This window comes from Thunnus thynnus, chromosome 14 (assembly GCF_963924715.1).
Source record: "Thunnus thynnus chromosome 14, fThuThy2.1, whole genome shotgun sequence".
In the NCBI taxonomy this organism is placed as follows: domain Eukaryota; kingdom Metazoa; phylum Chordata; class Actinopteri; order Scombriformes; family Scombridae; genus Thunnus; species Thunnus thynnus.
The window spans coordinates 12,210,082-12,237,221 of NC_089530.1; the positions used below are offsets into that span (position 1 = coordinate 12,210,082).

General features: G+C 41.3%; 1 protein-coding gene across 2 annotated transcripts; it reads left to right on the plus strand.

Annotated features, from left to right (window-relative positions):
• Nucleotides 1-3,675: 3,675 nt before the first annotated feature.
• On the plus strand, nt 3,676-26,896 carry thbs2a (thrombospondin 2a). 2 transcript variants are annotated; one of them, XM_067609858.1, is made up of 23 exons: nt 3,676-3,887; nt 4,301-4,372; nt 4,663-5,216; nt 5,698-5,782; nt 8,181-8,380; nt 10,185-10,325; nt 10,413-10,506; nt 10,916-11,086; nt 11,912-12,088; nt 12,406-12,579; nt 13,321-13,448; nt 13,556-13,708; nt 15,889-16,107; nt 16,230-16,337; nt 16,434-16,593; nt 16,732-16,850; nt 16,938-17,172; nt 18,839-19,066; nt 19,186-19,457; nt 19,542-19,639; nt 19,975-20,114; nt 24,126-24,156; nt 24,515-26,896. In XM_067609858.1, exons 2-23 carry the CDS (start codon nt 4,306-4,308, stop codon nt 24,516-24,518), a joined length of 3,558 nt encoding a protein of 1,185 aa, XP_067465959.1. In that variant the 5' UTR covers nt 3,676-3,887; nt 4,301-4,305; the 3' UTR covers nt 24,519-26,896. The 2 variants fall into 2 exon arrangements, with proteins under 2 accessions (XP_067465959.1, XP_067465960.1); XM_067609859.1 differs by lacking the exon at nt 24,126-24,156.
• The last annotated feature ends 244 nt before the right edge of the window (nt 26,897-27,140 follow it).

Genomic DNA, 27,140 nt, shown 5'->3' on the forward strand with positions numbered 1-27,140 from the left:
GTCACAGTGATACATCCAATAGTTCTTGAGACATTTCACTCAAAGCCACATAATGTCAACCTTATGATATTGCCAGAGGAAAAGTCAGGGGATCACCAGAGTCACTTGGATACATTGTCTGAGGACCATGAATACGTGAACCTAATTTTGTGCCAATCCATCTAGTAGATATTGAGATATTTCACAGGATTAAAGGGGACCTATTATGCGCATTTACAAGTCTATATTTTTAATCTGGGGCTCTACTGGACTATCTTTGCGTGATTTACAGTCCAAAAAGCTCCTCATTTTTCTTAAACTGACTCTTTATGCAGCCCCTCAGTTCAGCCTCAGTCTGAGATAGGCCATTTTAGCTCCTGTCTCCATAAGTCTGAATCCAATCCGAAATATGAGAGTGGACAACACAAAAAACACATGGAAAAACCTTAGCAACAACCCAACGTCAGCTCGTAGCAAGGAAAACCGTCACAAACAGCATTCAGAGCAGGTTGAGGCCCCGGCTTTTGACTCGCAGGGAGCATTTCTACATGCGTTAACTTCAAGTTTAGGAACTTTAACGATGTTTAACGTAGACATCCGTCATCATAACAGTATATAAATAGCAAAACATCACAAAAAGCAACGTTAGGATCACCAAATTAGAAATTAGAAATCATTAGAAATGATCCTCTTGGCACCATGGATGTCTGAACCAAATCTCACAGCAATCCATTCAGTAACTGTTGAGATATTTCAGTCTGGACCAAAGTGGTGGGCCGACTTAGAGCTAGCATGGCTCAATCTACATTTATTCAAATGCAGATTAAGCTTTCCTGTTGGCTCCAGCACTGAGAAGAACTCTGCCCATTTGTGCCAATGATGTGAACCATGCTGACATTTTGTACAAAAGGTGCCACATGAATAAAGTTAGGTTTGTTAGGCCTGCAGAAGTCTGAAACATTTAGGTGCTGGTAGAAACCATAAAAAACTGAGGCCTATCAATGATTATACAAAAATCCAGTTTAAAGTTGAAAAAGGAGGGCAAGGCACAAACTCACCATTAAGTTTTGACACTGTCCTTCAAAAATCTTCTACTCTCATTGTACATAGGCATATTGTTAACATGAATGTACTGATTTTAATGAGAGCAATAATGTGTCCACATATTCTATCACAGTTACAGTGGCTTTGGAGCAACAAGATTCATGGTGTAATCATGAATAAGCTAATCCCAGTAACTACTTTAGAAAGTGGAGAGTACAGTAAGTGAGTCAAGAGGACAGTGACATCCAAAGAAAATGCTGCTTCTCTCCAGACATTTAAATACTTTACATTATCAATTGTCGTGCGAACAGAGCCGTCATTCCATTTGGGAGATTTTGCAAGGATATTTTACAATGCCAGCCATTCTGGCCAAATTTGTTTCATTGGCATTACTCAGCTTCTGGCATGATCAACATGAAGGGGCTATTTGAAGTAAATCTTTACTTAAAAAGACCATTTCTACCTCACTTCTTTATTTCCATCATTCCCAACACTGTTGTGATTTACAGAGGATGTGAGATTTGCATGTTACATGTGTCACTCTCTCCAGTTCTCAGTAGTTTAAACATTTCAGGTGCCAGATTTCCTCTTTGGATTGTGCTCCTGAGTCACACTGAAACATTTTTTGTTAAAAACACATAAACCTGGTGGTGAAGTCACAACTTGGAGAAGAGAGTTGGAAACTATAGTTGTTTATCAACCTAACTGACATCCATCACCTTCAGTTCATGACTCCTCCAGATCTCTGGTGTTTGTAGCATTAATAGAGGAATCCAGGTTTATGTGTGGATCTCTGCTGCGTACTAGGCAAGCATTGGCTCGTGGTGTTGTCTGAATGACCAAGACAGTTTTCAAAAAAATATCTCAAGGAAAAAGATGGAAACGTGGACTCCAAATTTTCTGTTTTTGGTTAAGATTTTGGAGCAATGTGTTCTTGATGTTTCCCTCTGGCACAGTTTGGTCTAAACAAGTCTGTCACGGATTTGTTGCCACTTTTTATTCTTCTCTCCTCATTTGTAAATAGTACATGACTTTGATCGGATGAAACTACTTTACACTTTCACTTCCACTTAGTTGATCTGCTGTGTTTGCACCTTTTTAAATTGAAAACTGACTACTAAACCCATTTTCCCCCAGTGAAGTGATGTCAAGGTTGCACAGTTTACCTCACATTTCAACTATTTTCCATTCTTCTAAAGCCTCATTAGTTAGTACTACTGGGTAAATGCTGACAGTGATTACATTCTTAGAATTAGAGTAATTGTGTAAAAAGTCTGCTTTTAATCATCTAAAAGTAGTATTAAATGTGTCATTTGTAATTTGAGTATGTATCCAGCAAAAGGTTACAATCAGGTCCTATGACACTCAAAAACTGATGATTTCTTTTCTTCCATAACCAATGCTATAACTTTGATGATTAATGATTTGAAGGGAACATATTGAAACAGATTTAAACATATTTAGAGAAACTACAGCTGACAGATGCACTAACACGTCTAATGAGTGCAAGTCTGTGGAGTATTTCAAGTTTTTCCACCCCTGACAGCATTAATCTGATGTTCTCTGGTCCCTGCAGAATGCTTTTATCATCAGCGGGCATCGTTATATTCTCGTATGTCTAACTAACTGTTCACTACTGTTTCTAATTTCTGTCAGGCTAATGAATCCATGTTGCTGAGAGGCATTCACCCAATTTGGTAAGAAACTGTCTGTTCCTCACCCCCTTTTTTTCCTCTAAATGGAATGCACATTTCCAATTGACGCAAACCAACCCCGAGACGTATCCTATTGGTACATAAAGGCCTATCCGCATCCAGTCCCTCAACATGGGCTCCAAGAATGAGACGTTGTATCAGCTTTTCTTTCTCTGACACCAAAGAGGGAAACCTTGGCAAAAATCTGACAATCTCCAGACGCAAGACACTGCTTGCCAGCAAAGTGGAAGCATCCAAAGTATCTATTGTATTAGGGGTCATTTTCATGTTTTTTTTTTTCTTTCTCACATTGCTGACATAGCTGAGATTCTCACTTTGAGTTATTTATATTTTGTGAGTTTTGAATTATATCACTTTTTTGGTCAAATTGCAGTCACCCACATATTTTGAAAGTTCTACTTTATGCTTGTGTAGTTATTTCTTGAAAGATCACCTATAATATCCAAGAAAGTGAACAACAGCTTTGCCAGAAGAGGGGTGAAAGTGCTGTTTTACACCCCATAAATTTCTGAATTTATCATAATTCTGCTGGTATTAATTTTATGAGTGTAGATAATAAAGTGCACCTACTAGTAGTGCAGCAAAGTATTTAACTTTTTGGTTATGGTTTCTTCAACACTGTCACTCCAGAGAGTAGAACAGCCTGCTTCCCTCCACCTCTCTCCTTAGTGAAAGTGAATTAGCTCCAGACACACATAGGAGGGTGGCTCTGATAGGGGAGGGGATGGTGGGCATCACGGTGAGGGGAGAGAGGGGGAGAGGGAGGGGTCTCACACCCACCCCCATACTAACCTCTGTGTGTGAGCACGGATAAGAAAATTACGCCATCGGAAGGTAATTATGTAACTCCGTTTCTTAACAACCGGCCCCAAACGGTTCATACCCCAAAAGATTTGATTGACAGGCTCTCTGCGAGCCTCTATATAAGAGGAGGGAGGTGAGTGGCTCAGTCACTGTTGTGCCTCCAGTCCCTCAGTCTGTGGATGTAGTCAACCAAAGTGGACTTTACGCTTTTACGCACGAGCTTACAGGAGATACCACTAACCATTCATTTGACCATCGGTCAAATAAGTTGCATTTTTTCGACTTTTCTTCATTTCCTTGTTGCCGGATATCTGACTGCATTAAAAACTAAAACTGCATTGTCAGGTAAGTTGAATGAACGGCGCATTGGGCTATTTATCGTCGAACTTTTTCAGCGTTTGGAGATAGAATAAGGTGTGAGTCAAATTTAACACATCTGGTAGTCAAGTAATGAAAACAGTAAAAAGATGAAGCTGAAAAGATGATGGCGATATCATTCCTTAACAGAAAGTTATTAGACCACAATACAAAGTCTGCAGGCTTTGTGGTGCCTGGCTGCAAATGATTTATAGTCACGGCTGTTCGCCGGATTTGATTTTCCTTTTAATTGTGGCATAATTAGATCATTTTCCCCCCTAAATCGTCCCATGAGAGGCTCAAGTGCAAAGTCAACATTTGAGATGGCCTCAGGATGTCGAAAAAAGACAAAAGTCTGAGACAGAAACTAATGAAAATGATTTCTTTTGTGTGTTTTGAAGGAGATATGATACTCAGGAGAAGTCTCTACTTGCTGCTCTTATCATTTCATTTCCTCCACGCAGTACCTCAAGGTAAGTAAAAACAAAATTGTGTATATGAAACCTGTATATGATTATAGTGGCTAAAAAAATATTATTATATGATAACTGAAATAAGCTCAATGCAACACCTGCGACTGATTTTAGGTGTAATTAGACATTTCAGTGAAATTTTAAAGGGAGAAAAAGTGAAATTGAAGACTAAACCCTCCAGAAATGTTGTCATTAGTTTGGGACTCAATTTTTTAAAAAGCTTATCAGCTCTTCTTTTCTTCCAAAGTAACTGTCCATTTGCATCCTTTCTTTTCTTGTGTGATCTGTAGATGGTGAGCAGGAGGATGAGACATCATTTGACCTGTTTGAAATCAGCCACATCTCACGCAGGACTCTGGGAGCCAAACAGTTCAGGGGCCAAAACTCAGATGCCCCTGCCTACCGTTTCATCCGCTTCGACCACCTGCCCCCAGTGAGACCCCCTGTACTAAAACAAATACTGCGACAGATCCAAAACAATGAGGGCTTTGTGTTTGTGGCCAGCATACGCCAGGACCGTGCCTCACGGGGCACCCTGATTGGTTTGGAGAGCTCTGATGGCCGGCGGCAGTTCGAGATTGTGTCCAACGGACGGGCCAACACTCTGGATCTGGTGTACTGGGTGGACGGCTCACAGAACGTAGTTTCATTCGAGGATGTTGACTTGTCTGACTCACAGTGGAAGAATATCACTCTTCATGTTCATGGGGAAAATGCAAATCTGTATGTGGGCTGCAGCCTGATAGACAGCTTCATCCTGGATGAGCCTTTCTATGAGCACCTGCAGGCTGAGGGAAGCCGCATGTATGTTGCAAAGGGATCCATCCGCGAGAACCACTTCAGGGTAAGACTGAGACTATGGCTTTTTGGTAGCTAGACTAGGATTTCAGAAGATCTAGGAGCATTAGGTGCCTCTCTCAGCCGTGCTGGGTGAAACACGTTAAAAGGCCCCTGCAGTTTTTTGTCACGTCTCATAAGTTTTAGGAAACAAAACTGTGGTTTTACCTAGGCTTATAATAAAAGCTCATTTTAAACAACAGTTTCCTGAAGTTGAGTGGCTCAGTGTTGCCTTTGAGTGGAGAGGACTCCAAATATAGACTCCAAATTGCCCGTTGTGTGTAAAACTGAGTGTGAATGTGTGTGAAAAGGTCAAGAATGAACTTCCAGGCTCAAGTTTGAGTGTGTTTGTGTGTAAGCTGTGCCAGACTGATACTCAGTGCATGCTTGAATTGTATAAAAAATGGATACCTCTGAAATAATGTAGCCAAAAACATATCAGAAACTGTAACCACAGTGATAAAGATGAGTCTCTTCTCATCTAACAGGGCCTTCTGCAGAATGTGCGTTTCATCTTTGACACCACAGTAGAAGATGTCCTCCTGAGCAAAGACTGTGAGGTCACCAAGCAAGGTAAGAGTTGGATTTTTTGTGCTTAAACCAGCATTCACCCCAATGTTCCAACCATATTCCATCTGTGGGAACCATTTCTATTAATGTGACTTTTATAACCCAAAAGATGAGTCAAAATAATTGTATTTGCAAACTGTTTCAAGCCCTGCAGATGTGATTGGGAAACTCCCTCACACGCAAGCCTCTAAAGCACAGTATCTGTGTTTTGTTAAGTAGGCCTATCAACCACAGCAACTTTCCAGACCAAACAGTTCAGCATTCTCAGTTGAGTCACTTCGTATAAATTTAACTCAATGGTCGTTTTTTTTTCTTCTTTTTTTTCTTTTTTTTGAAGTGGTCCATAAGTTTGCAGATTTGATATGTGGCAAAATCTCCCAGCATTACTTCATGTTTACGGAAACAGCAGTGTCGACGCAGTGACTTGAGGTCGCGCAGTGTGCGTGGTGCACAAAAGGAGATACAGATGCTTACATTTATTTCCATTGGCAGTGGATTCGGGATAATGTGCTGGGAAAGAAAATAGAAAAGAGAAAATGAATGCTATACTGCAGAGCAGGGAGCTTCCACTTCCAGCTGCACACACACACACACACACACACATACATAGTGAAGTCATGAATTGGCTGATTGGGTTGCTTTTCTCAGCTGAAGCTTTGCTCACATGAGGAATAGTACCTCATGATCCTCAGTGGGGCTCACACGAAGAGCGGCTGCGAATAAAAAGAATAAATATGTAGATAATCATCCTTTTTTCAATAAAGATAAAGGTCACCAGATCTGGAAACAGCGTCTTTAGTTCACTGTGACAAAGCAAATCCATATGAGGTGTTTGTGCATGATAGAGCAGCTGTTGCATCTCTGTTGCCACAAGCAGTGTTGAATTCCAGCTGAATGAGTTTATTTGTTTAACAAATGTCATCAAGGCCTGGAAGTTTTCTCCTTGCTGGCTGGTACCAGTCAAGGTTCTGCACTGGTAGCAATTTTAATGCCAAAAGACACTCATAAACCCACACAAACCGCGCTCATAAAAACTGTCATGTTGGACATTAATGAGGAGTATTAAAGCTACCCAACCTTTTGCTCTCTTTTTTAATTCTTTCCTCTATCTGCTTTTTAAAAAATAGCACACGTCTATCACGAGGGAAAAGAATGTGTAAATACTTTCACAGACAAGCAAGCGCGCGTTCACATGCACACACAGCGTGAAGCCCTCCTGAGATTTGAATGAATCCAGCAGACTGAAAGGGAAAGAAAACACAGCGCTGGCTAGGAGTGGGATATCATTGGGCAATTTGGATGACTTCTTGATTTAGAGTCCCCAGTCTGCTATTAATCTCCACCAATTTACATAGCAAGATCCAAACCAGTTGCAGATATGTGCTGTGCTCTGGCTGAATGACAGACATTCCATGGAGCTTTGATATGTGACTTGTGTATTTGTTTTCCTCAACCACACATTCATAAAAGGTTATCATGCCCAAATTGCTATTCGATGGTTGGAGTGAAAGGGAAAAATAAAGGAGAAAATTGAGGGAACATGAAAGAATGGATGCTCAATCAAGATGTCCTGTCCTCCTCTGTGTTTGGGATCTTTTCCTGTCTTCACTGTGCAAAGATCACAGCTGGCAGACACGTTACTCTAGGCTAGACTTCCTGCTCCAGATTTGCAGATCATGCAAAAAACACTCAACATTTAGCTTATTAACACGCATCAAGCAACCCTCTAGTTGAAGATTATATTTCCTCTCACATTTCACTGAAGAGTGAGACAAGAAGAGAGGAGTCAGCAAACTTACAAATGATAAATGCTGTGACTCAAAGGGTTCTCAAACACTTTGGACTTTACTGTGTTGACATCTAGACAAGGGACTAAGGACTAAGGGATTAGAACTGTGAGCTTCACAGGCTCCTTGTAAATCCATCTGTGTTGTCACTCCAGTCTGTTAAGTTCATATTGGAAGTGTCCACTTATCTAAAAGGTCATTGCGATTTATGACGACGGTGTGGTTTTCTCATCACACCAAGAACACCCAGATTTCTGCTTTGAGCTCCCCAATGTCAGTCCCCCCCCCTCCTCCCCTGCGTCCACCCACGGCCAACCCTGCTGTCATCTCCAGTGGAAAGATTTACCGTCACCGTTTGAAACAGATAAATTGTTCAAATCAAACACTGCTGACGGAACATCTGTTTTCAGGAACACAATAAACATCATAATCACCACATTGTTGTGATCTTTCGGCCGGCTACAGGAAAACAGGAAATCGCTCAGTTCCCTGATCAGAGTCCTTGAGTTTCAATCATGATTTCTCTCAAATATGTTTTCCATCAGCAGTTTGCGTTGCTAACTCATTCGCTTGCTTGCTCATTCACCCTGGTGCCTCTCCTGTTTCTCCTCCAGATGATGCCAATATTGTGAGCGAGAGCACAGAAATTGTGGATGTGAGTCCCTCCATCACTACGAACATCATTGGTCAGAAGACAGATGAAGCGGGCACAGATATGTGTGAACGCTCCTGCGAGGAACTTAGCACCATGTTACAGGAGCTCAACGGCCTCCGTGTAGTCGTCAGTAACCTTATTGAAGGCTTGCAAAAAGTGGTAAGTAGCAGAAGTGACAAATGTGTTAACCTGACTGATTCCCTCTTACGCAGTGTAAATCAACATAAACCTGACCTGGGTTGGTTTTAGACAAGCTACTGCCTGTTTTGTTTCTATTTTACAGGCCAATTTCAGTGATGAATGTGAAAAGCTGTTTTTGATTGAGGGTAGAAAATTAACATTTAAAAAAAACCATGACATTTTAGAAAAATAAATGATACAATCCTCAGTGCGGCAGCCAGGAGGTAAGGGGTTTAAATTAGGTTACTAGGTAACCTACATTGGTTTGAAAGGAAACAGTAAGTAGCCACAGGGCTGTTTATATAGTCGCATGTGATGGCTGAACCCCTTTGACTCCTGCTATCTGTGGCGGTGTGAGTCAGACAGATTTTATGACATGTTACATGTGGATATAGGAAGTGTTCCCCTGGCAGCGATGGGGTCCAGTCTAATGTCTGGCTGTGTTTAAACAGCCCATGTGTTTCCTCTGGGAGCCTCCCAGCAATAAGAGAGTCTGGGCATGAACCTTGGGAAAAAAAACGGCTGGGATGAGAAGGGTCCCTGAGGCTCTTCCAGATCGAGTGGTGTCTTAGATTCTAGTGCTGCACATTGCTACCTCCCTTTTCCAACAAACGGACCACCCCACCCCCCCCACCCCCCCACCCCCACCACCACCACCACCACACACACACACACACACACACATACACACACACACACACACACAAAAAGAAGCTTTGGCAGTAGTTTATCGATCGACTGACAGCCCCCAAGTGTTCAGGAGTCCAGCCAGAAATCCCTGGGTCTCCAATCAGGTTGGAGATTATAATGTGTATAACTGAACAACACTTTTTCTGGAAACATTTTCTGGTTCTTTGAGCCTCTTTTCTCTCATAAGATGATCTAAGAGAAAGATTTCTTTAAAATATATGATGGTTCCTACTTCAGATTATCACTGGATAGGCACAGGTTGGCAGGATGCACATTTAAAGGGAAATTTCACCATGTTTTATGTGAATGTCCAATCAGTATTGGTGGTAAATGTAGTCAATTGAGGCAATAAATTCATCAGTGTTCATATTGACTGAGAAAGCTGACTTTTCCAGCCCGTTGAGCTGGCTCGTTGAGCATGCAAGACTCTGATGCCCAACTTGGACTCAGCCTCTCTCTGCTGCATTTCTTCGGCCATATGCTCTGGCTCGAATAAATACGACACTTTAAAATTTATCGCGAAGAGAAGGAAGAAGTTTTGTTTTGGAGCGGCATCTAGAGCACACCCTCTGGCTATCCAGAGGCAGAGACTAGAAATCCAAGCTGAAATAGCCTGTAGTTTTTCATTGCTCCCTACTACGTCACTGCACATGCCAAATGACGGCACTGGTGCTGGAAGAACAACAGATTTTGCAGCTGCGCCCCAGAAACACAGAGAACATCAGCAACAACTGCAGGAGTTTTTCATGCTATATCCTTAATTCAGATAGATAGAGATAAGTTGGAAAATTGGTGGAATGGTTCTTTAACCCTTAAATGTTATGATATGTACAGAGGCTAACTTTACTGGTTTTCAACTTAAGAAATCTTATTTCTACAGTTTATTTATTATTATATTATTTCTATTTCTACAGAGTAATATTAAAGTAAGTAGCAGTATTTCTACTTGAGCAGAGTGTCCTATTCTGCATTCCACCTGGTGAAAAGTAACTTCACATGTGCTCTCTTCGCTTAGTGGAATGCAGTGTACCCATTACCATGAGTGTGTCCTAATCATTTCTGACTGAAAACCTGTCTGCTGTTGTATGTTCAGACAGAGGAGAACACAGTCATGAAGGAGGTCCTTGGGAGGATGAAGAACTCAAAAGAGAAAAACATGTGCTGGCAGGATGGCCGACTGTTTGACGATAAGGAAGACTGGGTTGTGGACAGCTGCACCAAATGTACCTGCCAGGTAGAGCTGAGTCGTATGGAAATATGTACATATTTACTATACTATATGAATGACCCTGATATATCACTTAATATTCATTGATGGCAGGAGTCCAAGATAGTATGTCACCAAATTACCTGCCCTCCAGTGGCCTGTGCCAGCCCTTCATTTGTGGACGGCGAGTGCTGCCCTGTGTGTATATGTAAGTAATCAGCACCTCCTATTATCCAATGCACTCACCATATAAAGGCAGTTATAAACACACATGCAGTTTTATGCATGCATGCTATTTTAAATTAATGGTGCAATATGCTGGAAAAACAATATACTACGCATATTAAAATTTAATACCACAGCTCTGTTGCAGCCAGTTTGTCTTTGTGAACGAACCACATATTTATTGGTCAAAGTATAAGGCACTCAAAATGGCTACTGTGGGTTTTTCAGATGAAGTCATGTGATAAACAGACAGACATAAAGAATAAAGACAGCGCAGTTATTGTCCTATTTCAGTACTTTTATTATTGTCTTTTAACAGTGTGTGGATATGGGAGTGTCTCTTATGCAGAATAAGATATAAAATAAAAACTTTGTGCTTCTAATTTTTCTAGCATTAGACAGCGAAGATGGCTGGTCCCCATGGTCAGAGTGGACAGAGTGCACAGTCACCTGCGGGACAGGAACTCAACAAAGGGGCAGGTCATGTGATGCAACCAGTAACCCCTGCACCGGACCTTCAATCCAGACCCGCAAGTGTAGCCTGGGCAAATGTGACAGCCGTGGTGAGAATATTTTCTTAAGTAATTTATCTCCAGTAGTAACCGCCTCATGCTGTGATACTATCATGATCAAAGTATGTGTGTGCTATTGCCACAGCTACACACTAATCAAAGACAAACAACAATATGACATATGGGAGGGAGGAACGTGATGGAAATGTGGAAAAAACTCAGCACTGAGTTAAATATCAGATGAGATCCTCCTCAGTGCAAAGGACTGAGTTCACACCTCCATAAATCTGTTGAAAATGGATCCATCTGAGTGAGGTTGAATCCGAGTGAAGAGTTGGATCGCATGCTTAGCTTGCAGGGTGTGCCCAGTCGCAGTTAATTCCAAATAAATCACTGGCTAAGAGGGTGTTCCACAGTGCAATGACTCACTGCCTCCTGCCATGCAAAAATATAAAATATTAATGAATTAGACTATTAGACATACTAAATATGAGGTGGGGTGTCATGGGGTTTTGCTAGATTTGTGCTGGATGCCGAAACTGATGAATTGGGTGTTTGATAGTTTGTGGGATTAGCATCTGTTATTGCTTGCAGCTAACATTACATTGCATCTGTGTGAGTGACTGAATCAGTCTAACCAATGGAGGATAGTTTACACACAATGACATAAATACTGGCGCAATCATCTTAGAACATCTTTGAAACTGAGCCATTGTCACCAACATTGCATAATATTTACTTGTAGAAAATGTGTTGGCCATTTTTTTTTACATTCGCAGATTAAACATGTCTGTTACTATTTGACTGAATGACAATCTAGAGGATAACACATGACGTGTGTTTTGGTGATCTTTGCCCAATGTCTTTGATGCTCAGTTCGCCAGGATGGAGGGTGGAGCTTGTGGTCACCGTGGTCGTCTTGCTCGGTGACCTGTGGAGAGGGACAGATTACCAGAATACGACACTGCAACGCCCCCGTGCCGCAACTGGGGGGAAAAGACTGTGAGGGAAGTGGGAGAGAGACTCAGCGCTGCACTGCGAATCCTTGTCCCAGTGAGTATTTCGGCCCACAAGGGGACCACTCAAAAACAGCTTCTCCATTACAGCAGCGTCTGTGTCAAACAACCAGACATCCTCGTGCCTCATGGCTCCCCTGAGGCAACATTCCCCACTGGCCTCCTGTCTGTCTTTCAGGAAATGTTGACCCAAATCAGCTCAGTATGTTTTCTCTTGTAGTATTAAGTTCCATGCTTCTGACTCTGGCTGCTCTTCAGAATTAGGACTTTTAGTTAAGAGTTGAAATCTTTGAAATAGAGCTATATTTCAGATATTGTTCAGGTATGTATACTAAACCTCTGTCTTGTTTTTAGTTGATGGGGGTTGGGGTCCTTGGTCTCCATGGGCAACCTGTTCAGTGACATGCGGAGGTGGAAGCAAAAGTCGGATGCGTGAGTGCAACAGCCCGCAACCTCAGTATGGCGGCAAGAAGTGTATCGGGAAGGCCAACGACAATGACAGCTGTAACAAAAAAGAATGTCCTATTGGTGAGTACCAGCCCCTCTACATTTTGTTTTTGCTCTAGTGATGGTAGTGTTGGTCTGTCTGTTGGTCCACCACTTTGGTCCAGACTGAAATATTTAAACAAATATGGGATGGATTGCCATGAAACAAACATTCAGGGTGTCCAGATGATGAAATATACCAAGTTTGGTGATCCCCTGACTTGTCCTCTAGATCCATAATCAGTGTGCGTGTTTAGTACTAATTAGCAAATGTTAGCACACTAACACACAAAACTAAGTTGGTGAACATAGTAGATTTATACCTGCTACACATCAGCATGTTGGTACTGGGATTTAGCATTTAGCTCTAAGCATCCCCTTTGCTTAAGTAGAATAGCATGGCTGACTATTTTGACTGAATGCAGGGCCTCACTGGGCAAGTAACAGGGTTACTGCTTCCGAAAAGAGATGTTGTTGAATTTTTTTTAATGTCATTTTTCAATGCTGTGAGCACCATGAACAGAATACAATTTAACTCTATCTTGTATCGGGTTGGTGGCAACAAATCCCAAAATATCTGCAATTGTAATTTGGGTGAACTAACCATTTGAAGTCTGTTCCAGCTGGTGGGAATTTATCTTGAAGCATCAAGTTGGATAAAGACCTTACATTACAAATGAAAGTTGAATCATTTGGAGACATACTTTACAGATATGTCAAGCAATGATCAACAAATCAATTTCCCTTGTTTGTATGAATTCTTATTGTCTAAATCCCTTGCAGATGGCTGTCTGTCTAACCCGTGCTTTGGGGGAGTGGATTGCAACAGTTCTCCAGATGGTTCCTGGGAGTGTGGCCCATGCCCTGCTGGTTTCCGCGGTAATGGTACCCACTGTGAGGACATTAATGAGGTAAAGATTCCTGTTTGTCTTAGCTGCACAAACCAGATGTATGTTTAAGATTTCATTCATGTAATTATTTGTTTGCATTTGCTGCTTCTTTTCTTTCCCTACTCCAGTGTGACATGGTGTCTGATGTTTGCTACAAAGTGGGTGGATCGCAGCGCTGCGTCAACACTGATCCAGGCTTCCACTGCCTGCCCTGTCCAAAGCGCTACAAGGGCACCCAACCTTTTGGTATGGGAGTGGAGGCTGCCAAGAAGAACAAACAGGTGAGTCAATACCAGCAACAGGCTGTTGATTGGATACTCCTGTAGCTTTCTCCAAAAGCAAGTGAGTATTTTCAAAAACAGTGCATTTTTGTCAGATCCAAATTTATGAATGATGGAAGCAACAGCTTGAGTGGTTTATCGGCCTCAATCTTGCAGGGTGAGTGTTTGCATAGTATTGGAGGGGAGGCCCAGGGCCACCATATATGAATGTGAGACACCTTGACCCAGTATCAGCGAGCAGAGGGAGAGGGAAGAGAGTTGAGCAACTCTTAACAACAAACATATGTTACACATATCTGCCATTTTTATTGTAAGATCAGAGGCAGTTTCTCTATATTTTACTGTAGATACTAAATAGATCGGTGCTTTGATTCATGCAAAATGTTGTAAAACCTTTCACAACAATAGACTACTTTACCCCTCACACTGTTAACACTTCTTTCATGGTGCCCCACCCTGGACAGCACTGTCCAACACAGGAGTGCTGATGAGCCTGACCCAAGTCTTTAATTTCAAATAATCTGAGAAGCATACACCTGTTAAGAAAACTAGAAAGAAAGATATAGATGTTCACAAAGCATCTTTATTATTATGACTCTTATTATTATTATTATAATTATGACTGTTATGACTGGTTCATATCAAAGAGGCACAGCTTAGGTCATGCATACTCTTATCAATCATGAAATCTGAATAAAAACATTTAATAAAAAAAATCAAAACTCATTAGGCAAATCATAGGCCCTTGAATGTACAAATATTTGTAACCTACTTTATCCAGTGACCACTTCTGAATGAAGGCTGACTATTCCATATAATAGATTCTGAGATATAATATATCTCAGAAATAAATTGTGTGAAACAGAACAGAAGGCCAAATAAAAATAGGCAATAAATAAATAAATAAATAAAAGGTAGGAAAATAAGTACCTGCAGTTAGTTCAGTTGGTGCGTGGAACCTTGCACATTTGGACACTTTTCAGAACTGTACTTTTACTGTCAGCTATCGTTTCTCTCTCTCTCTCTCCCTCTCTCTCGGGCACTTAGCTGGCTCAGAGGGAGGTTTTGAAAACACATTGTTTTGTGACATTGCCTTGAACCGCTAGCCTAATTTGACCCGACTTGCTAGCTAACTAGGTCAATGTGTGCATGCATCAAGTTCTAACATGCAAAAATTGCTCTGTGTTTATGTCTATGTGACTACGTCAGACTGCATATACAGTATGTGCACATCATGTTATTTTGTGCCATTTACTGACTTTATTCATTATTTCATATTTTATGAATGCACATATAGGCTACAGCATATGTTATATTAATCTTTATTAAAATGGGTCAACAGTTTTTCTTCCTAGGTTGCTAAGGAGCCCTTCTTGGCTCAAGATGATGCGAAGTGCACTGGCCTGGCTGTTTGTTTAAATAGTTAGAGACGCATGAAGTGCTTTGAGCAGGAGACAGACTTATCATTTCTGACAATCACATTACTAGGCTATGAAAGCATATAATCTTCATGTTGTAAGGAAATATGAAAGAAATTAAAGTCAGACAAATTTAAGCACCAATTTTTTATTAAAAAAATGTTTGGTGGAGTAAAGGGAAGTTGTACTACTTCCAATGTCTCTGATGTGGACCATTTTGTCACTCTTTGGCCTCTGCAGCTGTTTGTCTTTGATTTGATGCCCCAATTTCACTAATTGATTTGGGAAAAAGGGAATTGTCTCATCGCTGGCATTAGAGGGCTCCATTTCACAGTTTTGATCAAAGGCATTTTCTCCCTGTCACTTTCTGCTCTATGAGCTCATGGAGTGGCATCCAAACTGGAGTTGCGTTCATCCTCTGGTAATGAGTGGCAGCTGTGAATACCTTGTGCTGCAGTAAAGGGGCAATAGTGGGTCATTGTGGGATGTTTGATGCATTAAGTGGGATTTTGTGAAATCAACTGTGCCCAGAAGTGCCCCACACTAAGGCTTTGACCAAAATCTCTCCTTTAACCATCCACCTCTATCTGAAGTTGTCCTGTAGTTTGGAGGGGCATTCAAGAAAGTACTGACAACAAAATCGAAACCACTTAAAAAAGACAGGACCAGGACACAGAGGGCCATCTTTTTCCTAATTTTGGAAGATCACATCAGTTAGTGGCAAATCTCATAATACAGTTCCATTTTCCCTCATTTCTCCAGGTGTGCGAGCCAGAGAACCCATGCAAGGACAAGACACACAACTGTCACAAATTTGCCGAATGCATCTACATCAGCCACTTCAGTGACCCAATGTACAAGTGTGAGTGTAGGACTGGTTACGCTGGAGATGGCTTCATTTGTGGAGAAGACTCAGACTTGGACGGCTGGCCTAATCAGAACCTTGTGTGTGGCGCCAACGCCACCTATCACTGCAGGAAGGTATTTAATTGAAATATTTGTCACCTTCCTTCTGTCATTAATGGAGAACAACGTGCTAACCAGTCTGTAGCAATTATGTGATGAAGTTACCTGTAAAACTGATGAACTTCCCACTATTTCAGGACAACTGCCCCAGTCTGCCCAACTCTGGACAAGAAGACTTTGACAAAGATGGTCAAGGAGATGCTTGTGACAAGGATGACGACAATGATGGTATTCTAGATGAGAGGGTACGAGAGTTTTTAACACGTTTGTATTCATCATCATCACATTCACGATGATCAGTGGCGGTCAATTCTCTAACAGACATGTACTCTATACCATAGGACAACTGTCCCCTCCTTTACAATCCTCGTCAGTTTGACTTTGACAAGGATGAAGTTGGCGACCGCTGTGACAACTGTCCCTATGAGCACAACCCTGCTCAAATTGACACTGACAACAATGGAGAAGGGGACGCCTGCGCAGTGGACATTGATGGAGATGGTAAAATAATTACATCTTAGCAAAGCCTAAACAAATATATATCAAATATTGTAATCAGTCCATTCAAAGTAGTTATTGATTATATCTTCTACCTTAAACTATCAAGCAAATGTCATCACCTACCCTTGTCTTTCTCAGACATTCTGAATGAGAGTGACAACTGCCCGTATGTGTACAACACTGACCAGAAGGACACTGACATGGATGGAGTTGGTGACCATTGTGACAACTGTCCACTGCTGCACAACCCTGACCAGGTACTGTAACACACCGTATACAATATAATCACATGCCATAGTACTATAGATGGTACAGGACATGTTTAACCTGTATTTATCCAACAGACTGATGTAGACAATGACCTGGTTGGAGATCAGTGTGACAATAACCAGGACATCGATGAAGACGGACATCAGAACAACCTGGACAACTGTCCCTACGTGGCAAATGCCAACCAGGCCGACCATGACAAAGATGGCAAAGGAGATGCATGTGACTATGATGATGATAATGATGGCATACCTGATGACAAGGACAACTGCAGACTGACACCCAACGAAGATCAGGTGGACTCTGATGGTGAGGATGGAAGATTTTAAAGGGGTTAATTGTTGCAGGGTGGGTGGCTGCTCATTTTTACTAAGTGCTCAGTCCAAAATGCAGGAATGTAAAACAATACATTTGTCTAATATATTGTCTACAAAAAAGAACAAACCAATGCAAAGGGGACTAACTTTTAATATTCAATTACAAGTGTTAACTAGTGTTAACATTTGCATGAGTTAAGGTAATTAATTTAAAATATTCTCAGGATAAGATTATTGAGTCGCAGTATTTATGTTAATTTTGCTTTGTGCGTTCTAGACTATCTAACTAGGCAGCCGGACAACAACAAAGCTATGAATAAACCAATAATTTTGTAGCTAGATGAAGATGATGCAGCTATTATTTGTGGCTGGCCAATTTTAAATGCAATGTTTATGGAAAACCTCAAAATTTTGTAGTCTATGATGATTGTCACATGTACGTAAGTTTTCAGTCAAAAGATAAAACAGTAAGTACACAAACATTTTGTTGCTTTCTTGTAAATATTTTAAGTTTTACATGGGTTTTATGTAATGTAGTAATGATATGCTACCTAAACGCATATTACTGTATTACATAAAACCTAGCAGCAGTTGACAAAATAATCTCATCACAAGGTCCAGTAGCTACTGGGAAGTTAAAGATTTCATCACACACAAATGGAGGTTGTTATAGAACTGTAGTTATCCAAATTTTAATGACTTTAAAGACTTCTCACCCATGTTGGCTAAAAAGTTTGGATTGATTGATAATTACTAATTTAATGACAATTTAATCAACATTAATTCATTACAATTATTTAATTAATACCATTAAAATCACCACTGCCTGCACACAACAATAATTTGGACTCCATGCACACAGTGATGTTCACAGTTTGCTTCAGTTCTCCCAGATATCTTCACAGTTAGCAATTAGTGCAGTTACAGCAGGTGTGAAATGCAGTGGCTGTGGAAAGAGTCAAGCACTGTGTTGGCATGGGTGATGTCATTCTGCATGACTTCAGCGAGCAGCCCAAGAGGGCACAGGCCAGGCTGTGAAGTTTTTATTTCCTTCAGGCTTTGCTCTTGATTAATCCTCAGTGCCCAATTTGAGCAGGGTTACCTGGAGTTTGTACAGCTGCCTGTAACTGGAAACAGACGGTGAAGGAGGAAGGCCCTCGACGCTGGCGCTCTCATGCTCTTCACAGCTCGTCAGATCGTGTTTATTTGATGGAATCATTTTAGCCCCTTGTGCAATAACAAAGATGATGACAGAAAGCAGCTAGCTACTTCCACGCAGTGGCCTTCATTAGCCACTGGCGTCCTTTCCTCTGTGTGCTCCTGGCTTACAGTGTGGCTCTAATAGATTTCAGGCTTCAGACAGTTACAAGTATCAATGGAAGTTGTCACAGCATGAAAAGATGGCTGATTTGGCTCAGTTGATTTGGCAAAGGTATTAAAGTTAGTTTGTTGGGAGGAATTGCTATTTTTCCATTCATTTTTAATACAAACTTGGAAGAGTTCCTCACGCCCACTGCAGTGGGAGTATTATGACACTCATATTAGCTGCCATAGAGATTTTTGTAAACTATAGAAAAATAGGAAAAAATTCTAGTATATATTATGCACGTCTAATTTAAATTAGGTCAGACTTATTTATTTGATGTCTTTTGTAACAGGCGATGGAAGAGGTGATGCCTGCAAAGACGACTTTGACAACGACAATATCCCGGATATTATTGATGTGTGTCCAGAGAACAATGCCATCAGTTTCACAGACTTCAGGAAGTTCCAGATGGTCCACTTGGATCCTAAGGGAACCACTCAAATTGATCCCAACTGGGTGGTCAGACACCAGGGCAAAGAGCTTGTTCAGACTGCCAACTCTGACCCAGGCATTGCAGTAGGTGAGTAACACATCTGTACTTGCTAACAATTTATTGTTGTTTTACTGCTCTAAAAATGATCCATTTTGACTAAAAAGAGTCCTAACATTAAGCATCATCCAACTCTTGCACCATCACAGGCTTTGATGAGTTCAATGCTGTGGACTTCAGTGGCACAATGTACGTGAACACAGACAGAGATGATGACTATGCAGGCTTTGTGTTCGGCTACCAGTCAAGTGGGCGCTTTTACGTGGTGATGTGGAAGCAGATCACTCAGACTTACTGGGAGGACAAGCCCTCCAAGGCCTTTGGCATCTCTGGTGTTTCACTCAAAGTTGTCAACTCAACCACTGGCACTGGAGAAAACCTCAGGAATGCTCTGTGGCACACAGGCAACACTCCCGGGCAGGTGGGCTGAGGTCTAAATGCTATTTGGTCTGTATTAAAGGCTGTGACAGTATTTTTCATTAATGTTGTTAATGAATTTAAATAGGTGCGTACTCTGTGGCATGACCCCAAAAACATTGGATGGAAGGATTACACAGCTTACAGGTGGCATCTCATCCACAGACCAAAGACTGGTTTCATCAGGTAAGAAATAAAGTAGACAGTACATCAAAGAAAAACCCAACAGTCCATAGTAGTACAGTATATATTGTATGTATGATATGTAATCACTCAAATTCCAAAGAAAAAGAGGCAAATAGTGAGAACATGGAGAAACAAACAAAAGAAAGAAGTTTATCAAAGTGCTAAATGAATCATATAATAATCGCTTAAATAATCTAATTTAAGTGAAATGTTGGTTTAGCCATAGACCCCTATTTCTGTGACTATTTTCTTTTGCCCACCACTGAACTACAGTATACATAAGTGCTATAATGTGAACACAGTAAGAGCTAAAATGTTTGTCATGTTATTTGCAGGGTTGTGGTCTATGAAGGTAAACAGATCATGGCTGACTCAGGACCAGTTTATGACAAGACATTTGCTGGAGGAAGGTTAGGTTTGTTTGTCTTCTCGCAAGAGCTGGTCTTCTTCTCCGACCTCAAGTATGAGTGCAGAGGTTAGTAGAAACACTTTCAAATTCTTAAAATTTATAACCATAACTGTTTTGCAATTGAAAAAATGGTGTGTGTCTATATGTGTGTGGGTATGCAGAAATAGAAGCTTAGAAAACTACTACATGCAACACCTAAGAGATTTACACTTGTGTGCTAAACATCAATTAAACAACAACAAAACAAAAGTACACCTGACTTTTTAGAGTAACCCAACATTAAAAATATTGGAGTAATTGCAACCGGGTCAAAGGAAAGTGTACTGGATAATGTTTTTACAACTGTCAGATGCTATATTACTTAGGTGACTTGCGTCACCTTGTAATTCCCACTGTTGTCTGTGTGAATGAGCTGTTAATTGCACAATTAATTCCTTAGTGTTGAATTTGCCATATGAATGAGGTTTAATTATAAATCAGGGCATGATAAACTTTCTTTATGGGGTTGACAAACTTCCTTTAATTTCTAATCTTTTGTTTCCTGAGCCAGAAAAAACACAGTTAGACATGCCAACATGTCATATAACAACTCCTAACAGAAATATCCGCTTATACATCAAGTGCATAAACAAAGACTTACTGTAAATGCATGTGATGTAAAAGTGGTATTGCCATATTACATATTTCACAAGCAAGGACCACACCATCAACACGATGCATTCAAAAGATTTATTAATGAAAAATGATTGGTGTGCAAGGCTTGAAACTTTCTTGTAGTTCCCCCGTTTGCTGTCTGCGTTCTGGGGGAAGTTTCGGCCAGGAATCCGCCGTAGCACCCGGGTGTGACGGACCCCCTAAACCTCCAGTTACTTAAGACAAGACTGAGCGGATCTGAGATCTTTGAGATCTGAACAGATGTTGCAGTGATGCGGTAAACTTTGATGGTATGTGTTTTGATGGCCATCATGGAATGGGTGCAGGTAACAAAACAGGTCATGGTGATGAGATTGGATGACAGGAAGGTTATGTTATACTGGTCATGAAATTAACGGAGACTCTTCCAAGCTGTCCAGTAGGACAAGAGGGTTGAGGGTGATAGGCTGTTGATGATGAAGTTCTGGGAATCAACGATCAGAGGTATTAGGGCAGGATTTACAGGTTGAATGTCAGTGCCCAATATGGAGGAACCGGTGTTGGGTGGGTATCTGCATGAGGTGCCAAGCTTCTGAACTTCTGGAATGAGAAACGGGAAAGAGAGTCAGCAATGGCACTGGAGTGACCGGGAACATGAGTTGCGTGGAGAACGAATCGATGTGTCACCAAGTGCCAGATTAGGCGGTGTATAAACAGCATGTTGGAGCATCCTTTGTTGATTATGTCTATGATTGCAAAGTTGTAGACCCCCCAGGGCCCCACAGAATGGCCGTGGCTATTATGAGGTATATTTCCGAAAGAGCAGAGGAAGCAATCTGGCATTCACTTGTGAGCTCTGGGGGCTATTGTGCTGCAAACCATCTTCCATTGTAGAAACCCCCAAAACTAGCAGAAGAAGTGGCATTGGTGTACAGATGGATGTCGTGTGGATGAGTCAGTTGGTTGTTGTAGGAGAAGGTGATACCGTTCCGGTTTGTGGGAATGTTGAGCCACAGATGGAGTTTGACACAGCTTGAACTGTCCATGGAGGTAGAGTTCAAGAGTGATGAGACAGAAGAAGCAATTGATAGCAGGTGAGAGATAAAGGCTCAGCCTTGGGGAATGAGGCATAGGGTGAAGTTGAGGTGGCCTAGGAGGGAGAGAAGTTTGCGTTTGGTGCAGCATGGGGTGAGGAGGAAGTTGGAGATCAGAAGGCTGATTTGGTTGAGTTTTTCAACTGGAAGTGAAGCCTGAAACAGATTTGTGTCAAGAGTGATTCTGAGGAACTCAAGGGATGTGGAGGGGCCCTTTGTTTTCTCTGCAGACAGTGGAACCCTGAGGTTGGAGAAAACTGAAATCAGAGTGACCAGACTGGAAGCGGGTGTCAATGAGGGAGGAGAATTGATAAGCAAATCGTCCAAGAGATGGACAAGGAATGGAATAGTTGTTAGACAGGATCCAGCAAAGGGCTTCCGACAGGGTGTCGAAGAGTTTAGGGCTGCAACCACAGGTGAGCCTAAAAGCAAAGTAATATGCATCTTGCCAGGAGGAGAACTTTGAAGGCGCTGGTGATGTCCACTTTTGAGAGCCACGTCCCTTTCCCGGCGAGTTTGATGAGGGAGATGGCATGATTGATGGTGTTGTAGTGAGTAGTGAGCAGGAACAGGCTGGGTGAGACAGGCACCACATAAGGAGCAGTAAATTTCATTGTTGAGTATGAGCCCTCATTGAATTGCTGAAGACTGTGGCTTCAGAGGTAAAGTGGAAGTGATATCAGTAGAAACCACTGCCTCCAAAACGGAGGGCCAGATTAAGGATAATGGCCATGTAATCGTTCATTTCCCATTCCCATTCATTTCCATGCCAGGAGCCCCAGCTGTGGCAGGCTGATGTGAGTGCTGGATGAGGGCAGCTGGGGGTGCTGGCATCCCAGTGCCAAATGCCCCGGCTAGAGCAAGCTACTGTGGTTGCTGGAAGTGGGCGGCAGGGGGCACTGGAATCCCAGTACCAGGTTCACCTGCTAAGGCTGGCGTTTGTGATTGCTGGAGCTGGATGGTGAGAGGCACTGACATCCCGGTGTTGTTTGCCCTGGATTATGTTGGCTGCTGGTATTCCGGTGTTGGGTGTTCCATCTGAAGTAGGTTATTATGTTAAATATTGACAAGAGGCAGTTGGTGAAGCCCTGGTGTTTTTTGTTCTGGGTGATGACCCCCATCTGTTGGTGCTCTTTCTGCTGTCTTTGAGCTGGAGGATATAGTTGAACTGTCCCTTTAATGGGGTTGCTGACATCACAGCTTGTTGTTGGAGTATGTGTGTTGACGTCACCTGGAAGAGAGCTGGTGTTGAAGGAGCGATGGGCACAAAAGGCTGACATGAGAGCATCGAAAAGCTTTGCTTTGTAGTCTGTTCGATGAAATGGAATTCCTTTATTTTTTAGTGTTCTTCGAAGAGTGGCAACAGTCCAGTCGGAAATTTCTGATGAAGGCTGGTCATCAGGGAATCTCACTGGGGTGTGGTGACACTGCAACTGGCAACTGTGTTGTGAGGCCAGATTAGTTGGGATGATAGCGGGAGGCTTGAGTTGTCCTTAGACGTGATGGAGTCGGAGAACGGCAGTGACAGCGATGGACTGTCCTTGAATTGCCTCGTCCTCTCTTTTCTGATGAGGGAGCTGGGCTGGGAGACACGGAGGATATGTCAGATGAATTATAGTCATCTTGTATGTTGAGGAAAGATGAGATGGAAGAGACTGCGTTGAAGCTGGCTGGACTCACGCACTTCCTGGGCGGCTCTTGGATTATGGAAAGCGGGGTATCAGGCACGGAGGTGGTGGAGAAGTTTCTGCTTCTGTCGCTGGGTCTGCTGGCATGAGCTGATAGAAACTTTGGACATGGTTGTTCGAGTAAGTCATCGTCTGATTGGGATAGTGAGACGAAGTTCACACTCAAGGTAAGGTGAGTGGATGGATGATGTTGCCTGTAGGATAGAGGAGCAGCTCACTTTTCTGAGTGTGATCAAGGCGATGTTGTGTGATCTCGGTTCTGGTGCAGAATGGTAGAGCAAAAGAGGAGGAGAGGGGTAGGTGGGTATTTATAGGAATGCCGGAAGTGGCACAGTTGCGGTGTGGTCCTGCTCCTGAAACTCTGATAGCTTCAATACATGAACATTACATATACATTATACATAAATATACAGACTTACCTATGTCTAAGTGCCTAGTCTTGGGATTGGTGGGTATTACCGGTACTAGTCATGTAGAATATTCTTGGTCCTTGTAAGCTTCAATGTGTGTTTATGTATATGTATGTGTCTGTGTGAATGTGATGTGAACACAAATATAGACATATGTGGATACATGTATATACATATATAAAAATATCAAAAACAGAGGGGTACAATGTGGGTAAAAATCTTTAAACCTTCAACATCTTTTTCAATACTCAGATAAGCCGGAGTTGCCAACAGTGTTCACAAGGTAATGATGAGGTGGTTATGTTTTGTATGTTGGCTGAAGCAAGAAAAAAGTGTCACGCTACGCTGTGTTTGTGCTTGTCAGCTTGCTCGTGTACAATGCCCCAGATGCATTGTGAAAGGCCTTGTGTGTTGTTCCAAGGTCCAGATCTTCTGTCCAGCGCTTAACAGTGGAAAATGAGCCTGCAGCCTTTTCACAATCACAGCTATTGAAGACACGCTTTTTTGATGCACACAATGCATATGTTGTTGCTGCACTTTGGCACTTTGATTGTGTGAATCTCGCTGAGTGTCCTAGTTTTGATTATAATTAGGATATAAATGTGGCGGTAATATAAGCTATTTTCTCAATCTTTCCACAGATAACTGAATCAAGTTGGATAGAAAAACATCAGAGAGAAACAAAGACAAGAATCTCTCAAAGTAAACATCACGTCATCACTAAATCCATTTCAACGTAAATGAGACTTTCCATACTTTTCCGTGTTTTGCCTTGATCCACCCACTGGAGAGGAAACCATGGCCAATTTCAGTTTTCCTGGTGACTTGTGTACATTTCCCTTGCTGGGAAAGAAAAACGGATGAGAGTGGACGGGTTTTGAAAAGCCTCTGCAGAATATCTAATTATAACTAGTGTACTTATGTCTACATTTTTAAAGGATTCATTGTACAACCACTTACATGCTGTATGTGCTTTCCTACAGTTTTCTTCTTTCTACAAATTGTAAATGACTCAGTTGTTCCTTATCTTTGATACATTGCTGTCCGCCGGCTCCATTTCATGGCTTCTGTCTTGCAGAACAACTAAACCTACAGTGTCTTACAAACATAAACTGTAACCAAAAACATTATCATTTAGCTGTCTCAAGTCCATAACTGTTTCTCCTCATTCTTTTCATCCTGAATGTGTTTTTCTATGGAGAAATTGAATGAACAATTTAAATAAGCCATTTTAGTAAGTGCCAAAGATGTTTATACTAAGTCTGTATTATAATTCCTTTTTGTAAATTATTTATGCTCTGCTTGTTGTTTGTTTGCATTTTTTGCTAGAGTTTGTAAATAATTATTTATTTGTTTACACTGACAAAACGCATGATTGAATATCACAAATGTCAAGATAACACATTATAGTATTGCAAGATTTTGTGTGTTATCATGCACTTCCCTTACTTGTTAGTTTACCAAATGAGTGTCATCTGACACTCATTTGTAGTGCAAGGCTCTGGGAAGGATAAACATCAGCTGCTTTTAAAGCTTTAGTGCAGGAGTTTTGTTTCCCCCTTCTGGCAGTGAGAGTAATTACAAAAACACTGTCAACCATAGCCTACTCCGTCGCTACTGTTGCAGCTGTAAAATGATGGATAAATTACCGCAAGCGCCACACAACCCCGTGAATTGACTCGTTTCACTATCAGAATTTGATCCATTCGATCCAATAACATTTGGACAGTCTAGAAGAGCTGCACAATTCAATTAGTTATCCCCATTCAAGTTAGCAGACAGCTAACCAGAAGACAGCCGGCTCAGCCGGCTGAAGTATCCAGGTGCACATTCAAACAGCCAGTATGGGAATGTCCCTCCTGACATGAGATTTAAAAACTCTGTATACTTTGAAATACAGAGAGATTTATCTGGCCGTGATAGGCTTAATCAGCATTGTGTGAACTCGTTTGGCAAGGGCTTGAATGTAACAGACATTCATTTATGTGTAAAAGTTCCGCACTGCAGGTTTAAATATTCACATACATAAACACATGCTGTGCTTATGTATGTGATAGGAACTGCCAGAGAGTTCATTCTGGTAGTATGTGTATGTTAAAAAAAGCCACTGTGTTTATTTTCCTAGCCTCATTGTCCTCAAAGTAATATTTCACTTTGGTACACATGGAATATTTTTCAGTGCTCATACTTAATGTCCATAGGAGCTTATAAATGATCAATTACCAAAATTGTCTGCCAATTGGGCTACTGGCAATGTAGCCAGCACCCTTTTCTAACTTGATATTGAAACACTTTGTATCTGTAACACGTCTATGAACAAACAATTGATTGTGACAACAACATCAGTTTAAAAGGTAGTGAAATAATTAAAGTTGCAGTTGAAGTGTTTAATTCCCAGTAAATCTAATATTGTCGCTATCACAACCCTGGTTTTTCTGGAGCTTCAGGTGTGTGTGCTACACAGTGGAAAGTACCAAGTAACATCACATTAACAGCTGAGAGTCTGAGGTTTAACATTCAGTCATTATGTGTGATGGCGTCATTAGCAATGACTACAATGAAAATATTTAATACAAATTACTTTTTCCATTCATATGTTAGTCATGAGTATCACTTATGGATGTTGTGAAACTTTACGGTGTCGATTGAAAAGGAATCCAGATGAAGATCTTTGAAGACAAAGTGTGGTTGTGTGACTGTATAGTGTGGATCGAGGAGTTGTTAGCCTACAACTCTGTTGTCATTAGTCTGTATAGCATTCATGTTCTTCCATGTTTGGTTTCCAGCTTGTTCATTTCATTGAGAGTTTGCAATGCACAAAATGTAAATGTTTTTGTATACTTGTGTTGTTAGATATACATTTTCTACAAACATTAGTGTAAGATTGTCCTGTTTCATAAATAAATCACTTGTACACCATTTTGTTGATTATATACATGAGGATTACCAGGTATCATAATTACCATTAAACTAACATGTCTTTTAACCAACATTACTGATAAAGTGTAAGACACATCTCTCAATACTCTCAGACTTCCCTAGACTCTCTGTTGCTGTCAGCCTCAAGCCCATTCATTTCTATTGAAAATATAAACCTTAAAAATCAAAAAATAAACTTTTTCCAACATGTCCCAAAAAACCTGGGCATTGTAATTTTTAGCAAACATTACTCAAAAAGGAGTAAATTGTGTTTTGTTGGGGACTATTTACATCTGCCAACGTGATATGGGATGGTGTGTAAATAGCACGCCACTTTTAAGGACATTT

What these genes read in the sequence shown, in the direction of transcription:
- thbs2a (XM_067609858.1), top strand. Translation starts at nt 4,306, where the DNA reads ATGATACTCAGGAGAAGTCTCTACTTGCTGCTCTTATCATTTCATTTC. An exon ending in CACTGCGAATCCTTGTCCCA is followed by an intron (nt 12,089 to 12,405) that starts GTGAGTATTTCG and finishes TCTTGTTTTTAG; the next exon opens with TTGATGGGGGTTGGGGTCCT. An exon ending in CCAAAGACTGGTTTCATCAG is followed by an intron (nt 19,640 to 19,974) that starts GTAAGAAATAAA and finishes TGTTATTTGCAG; the next exon opens with GGTTGTGGTCTATGAAGGTA.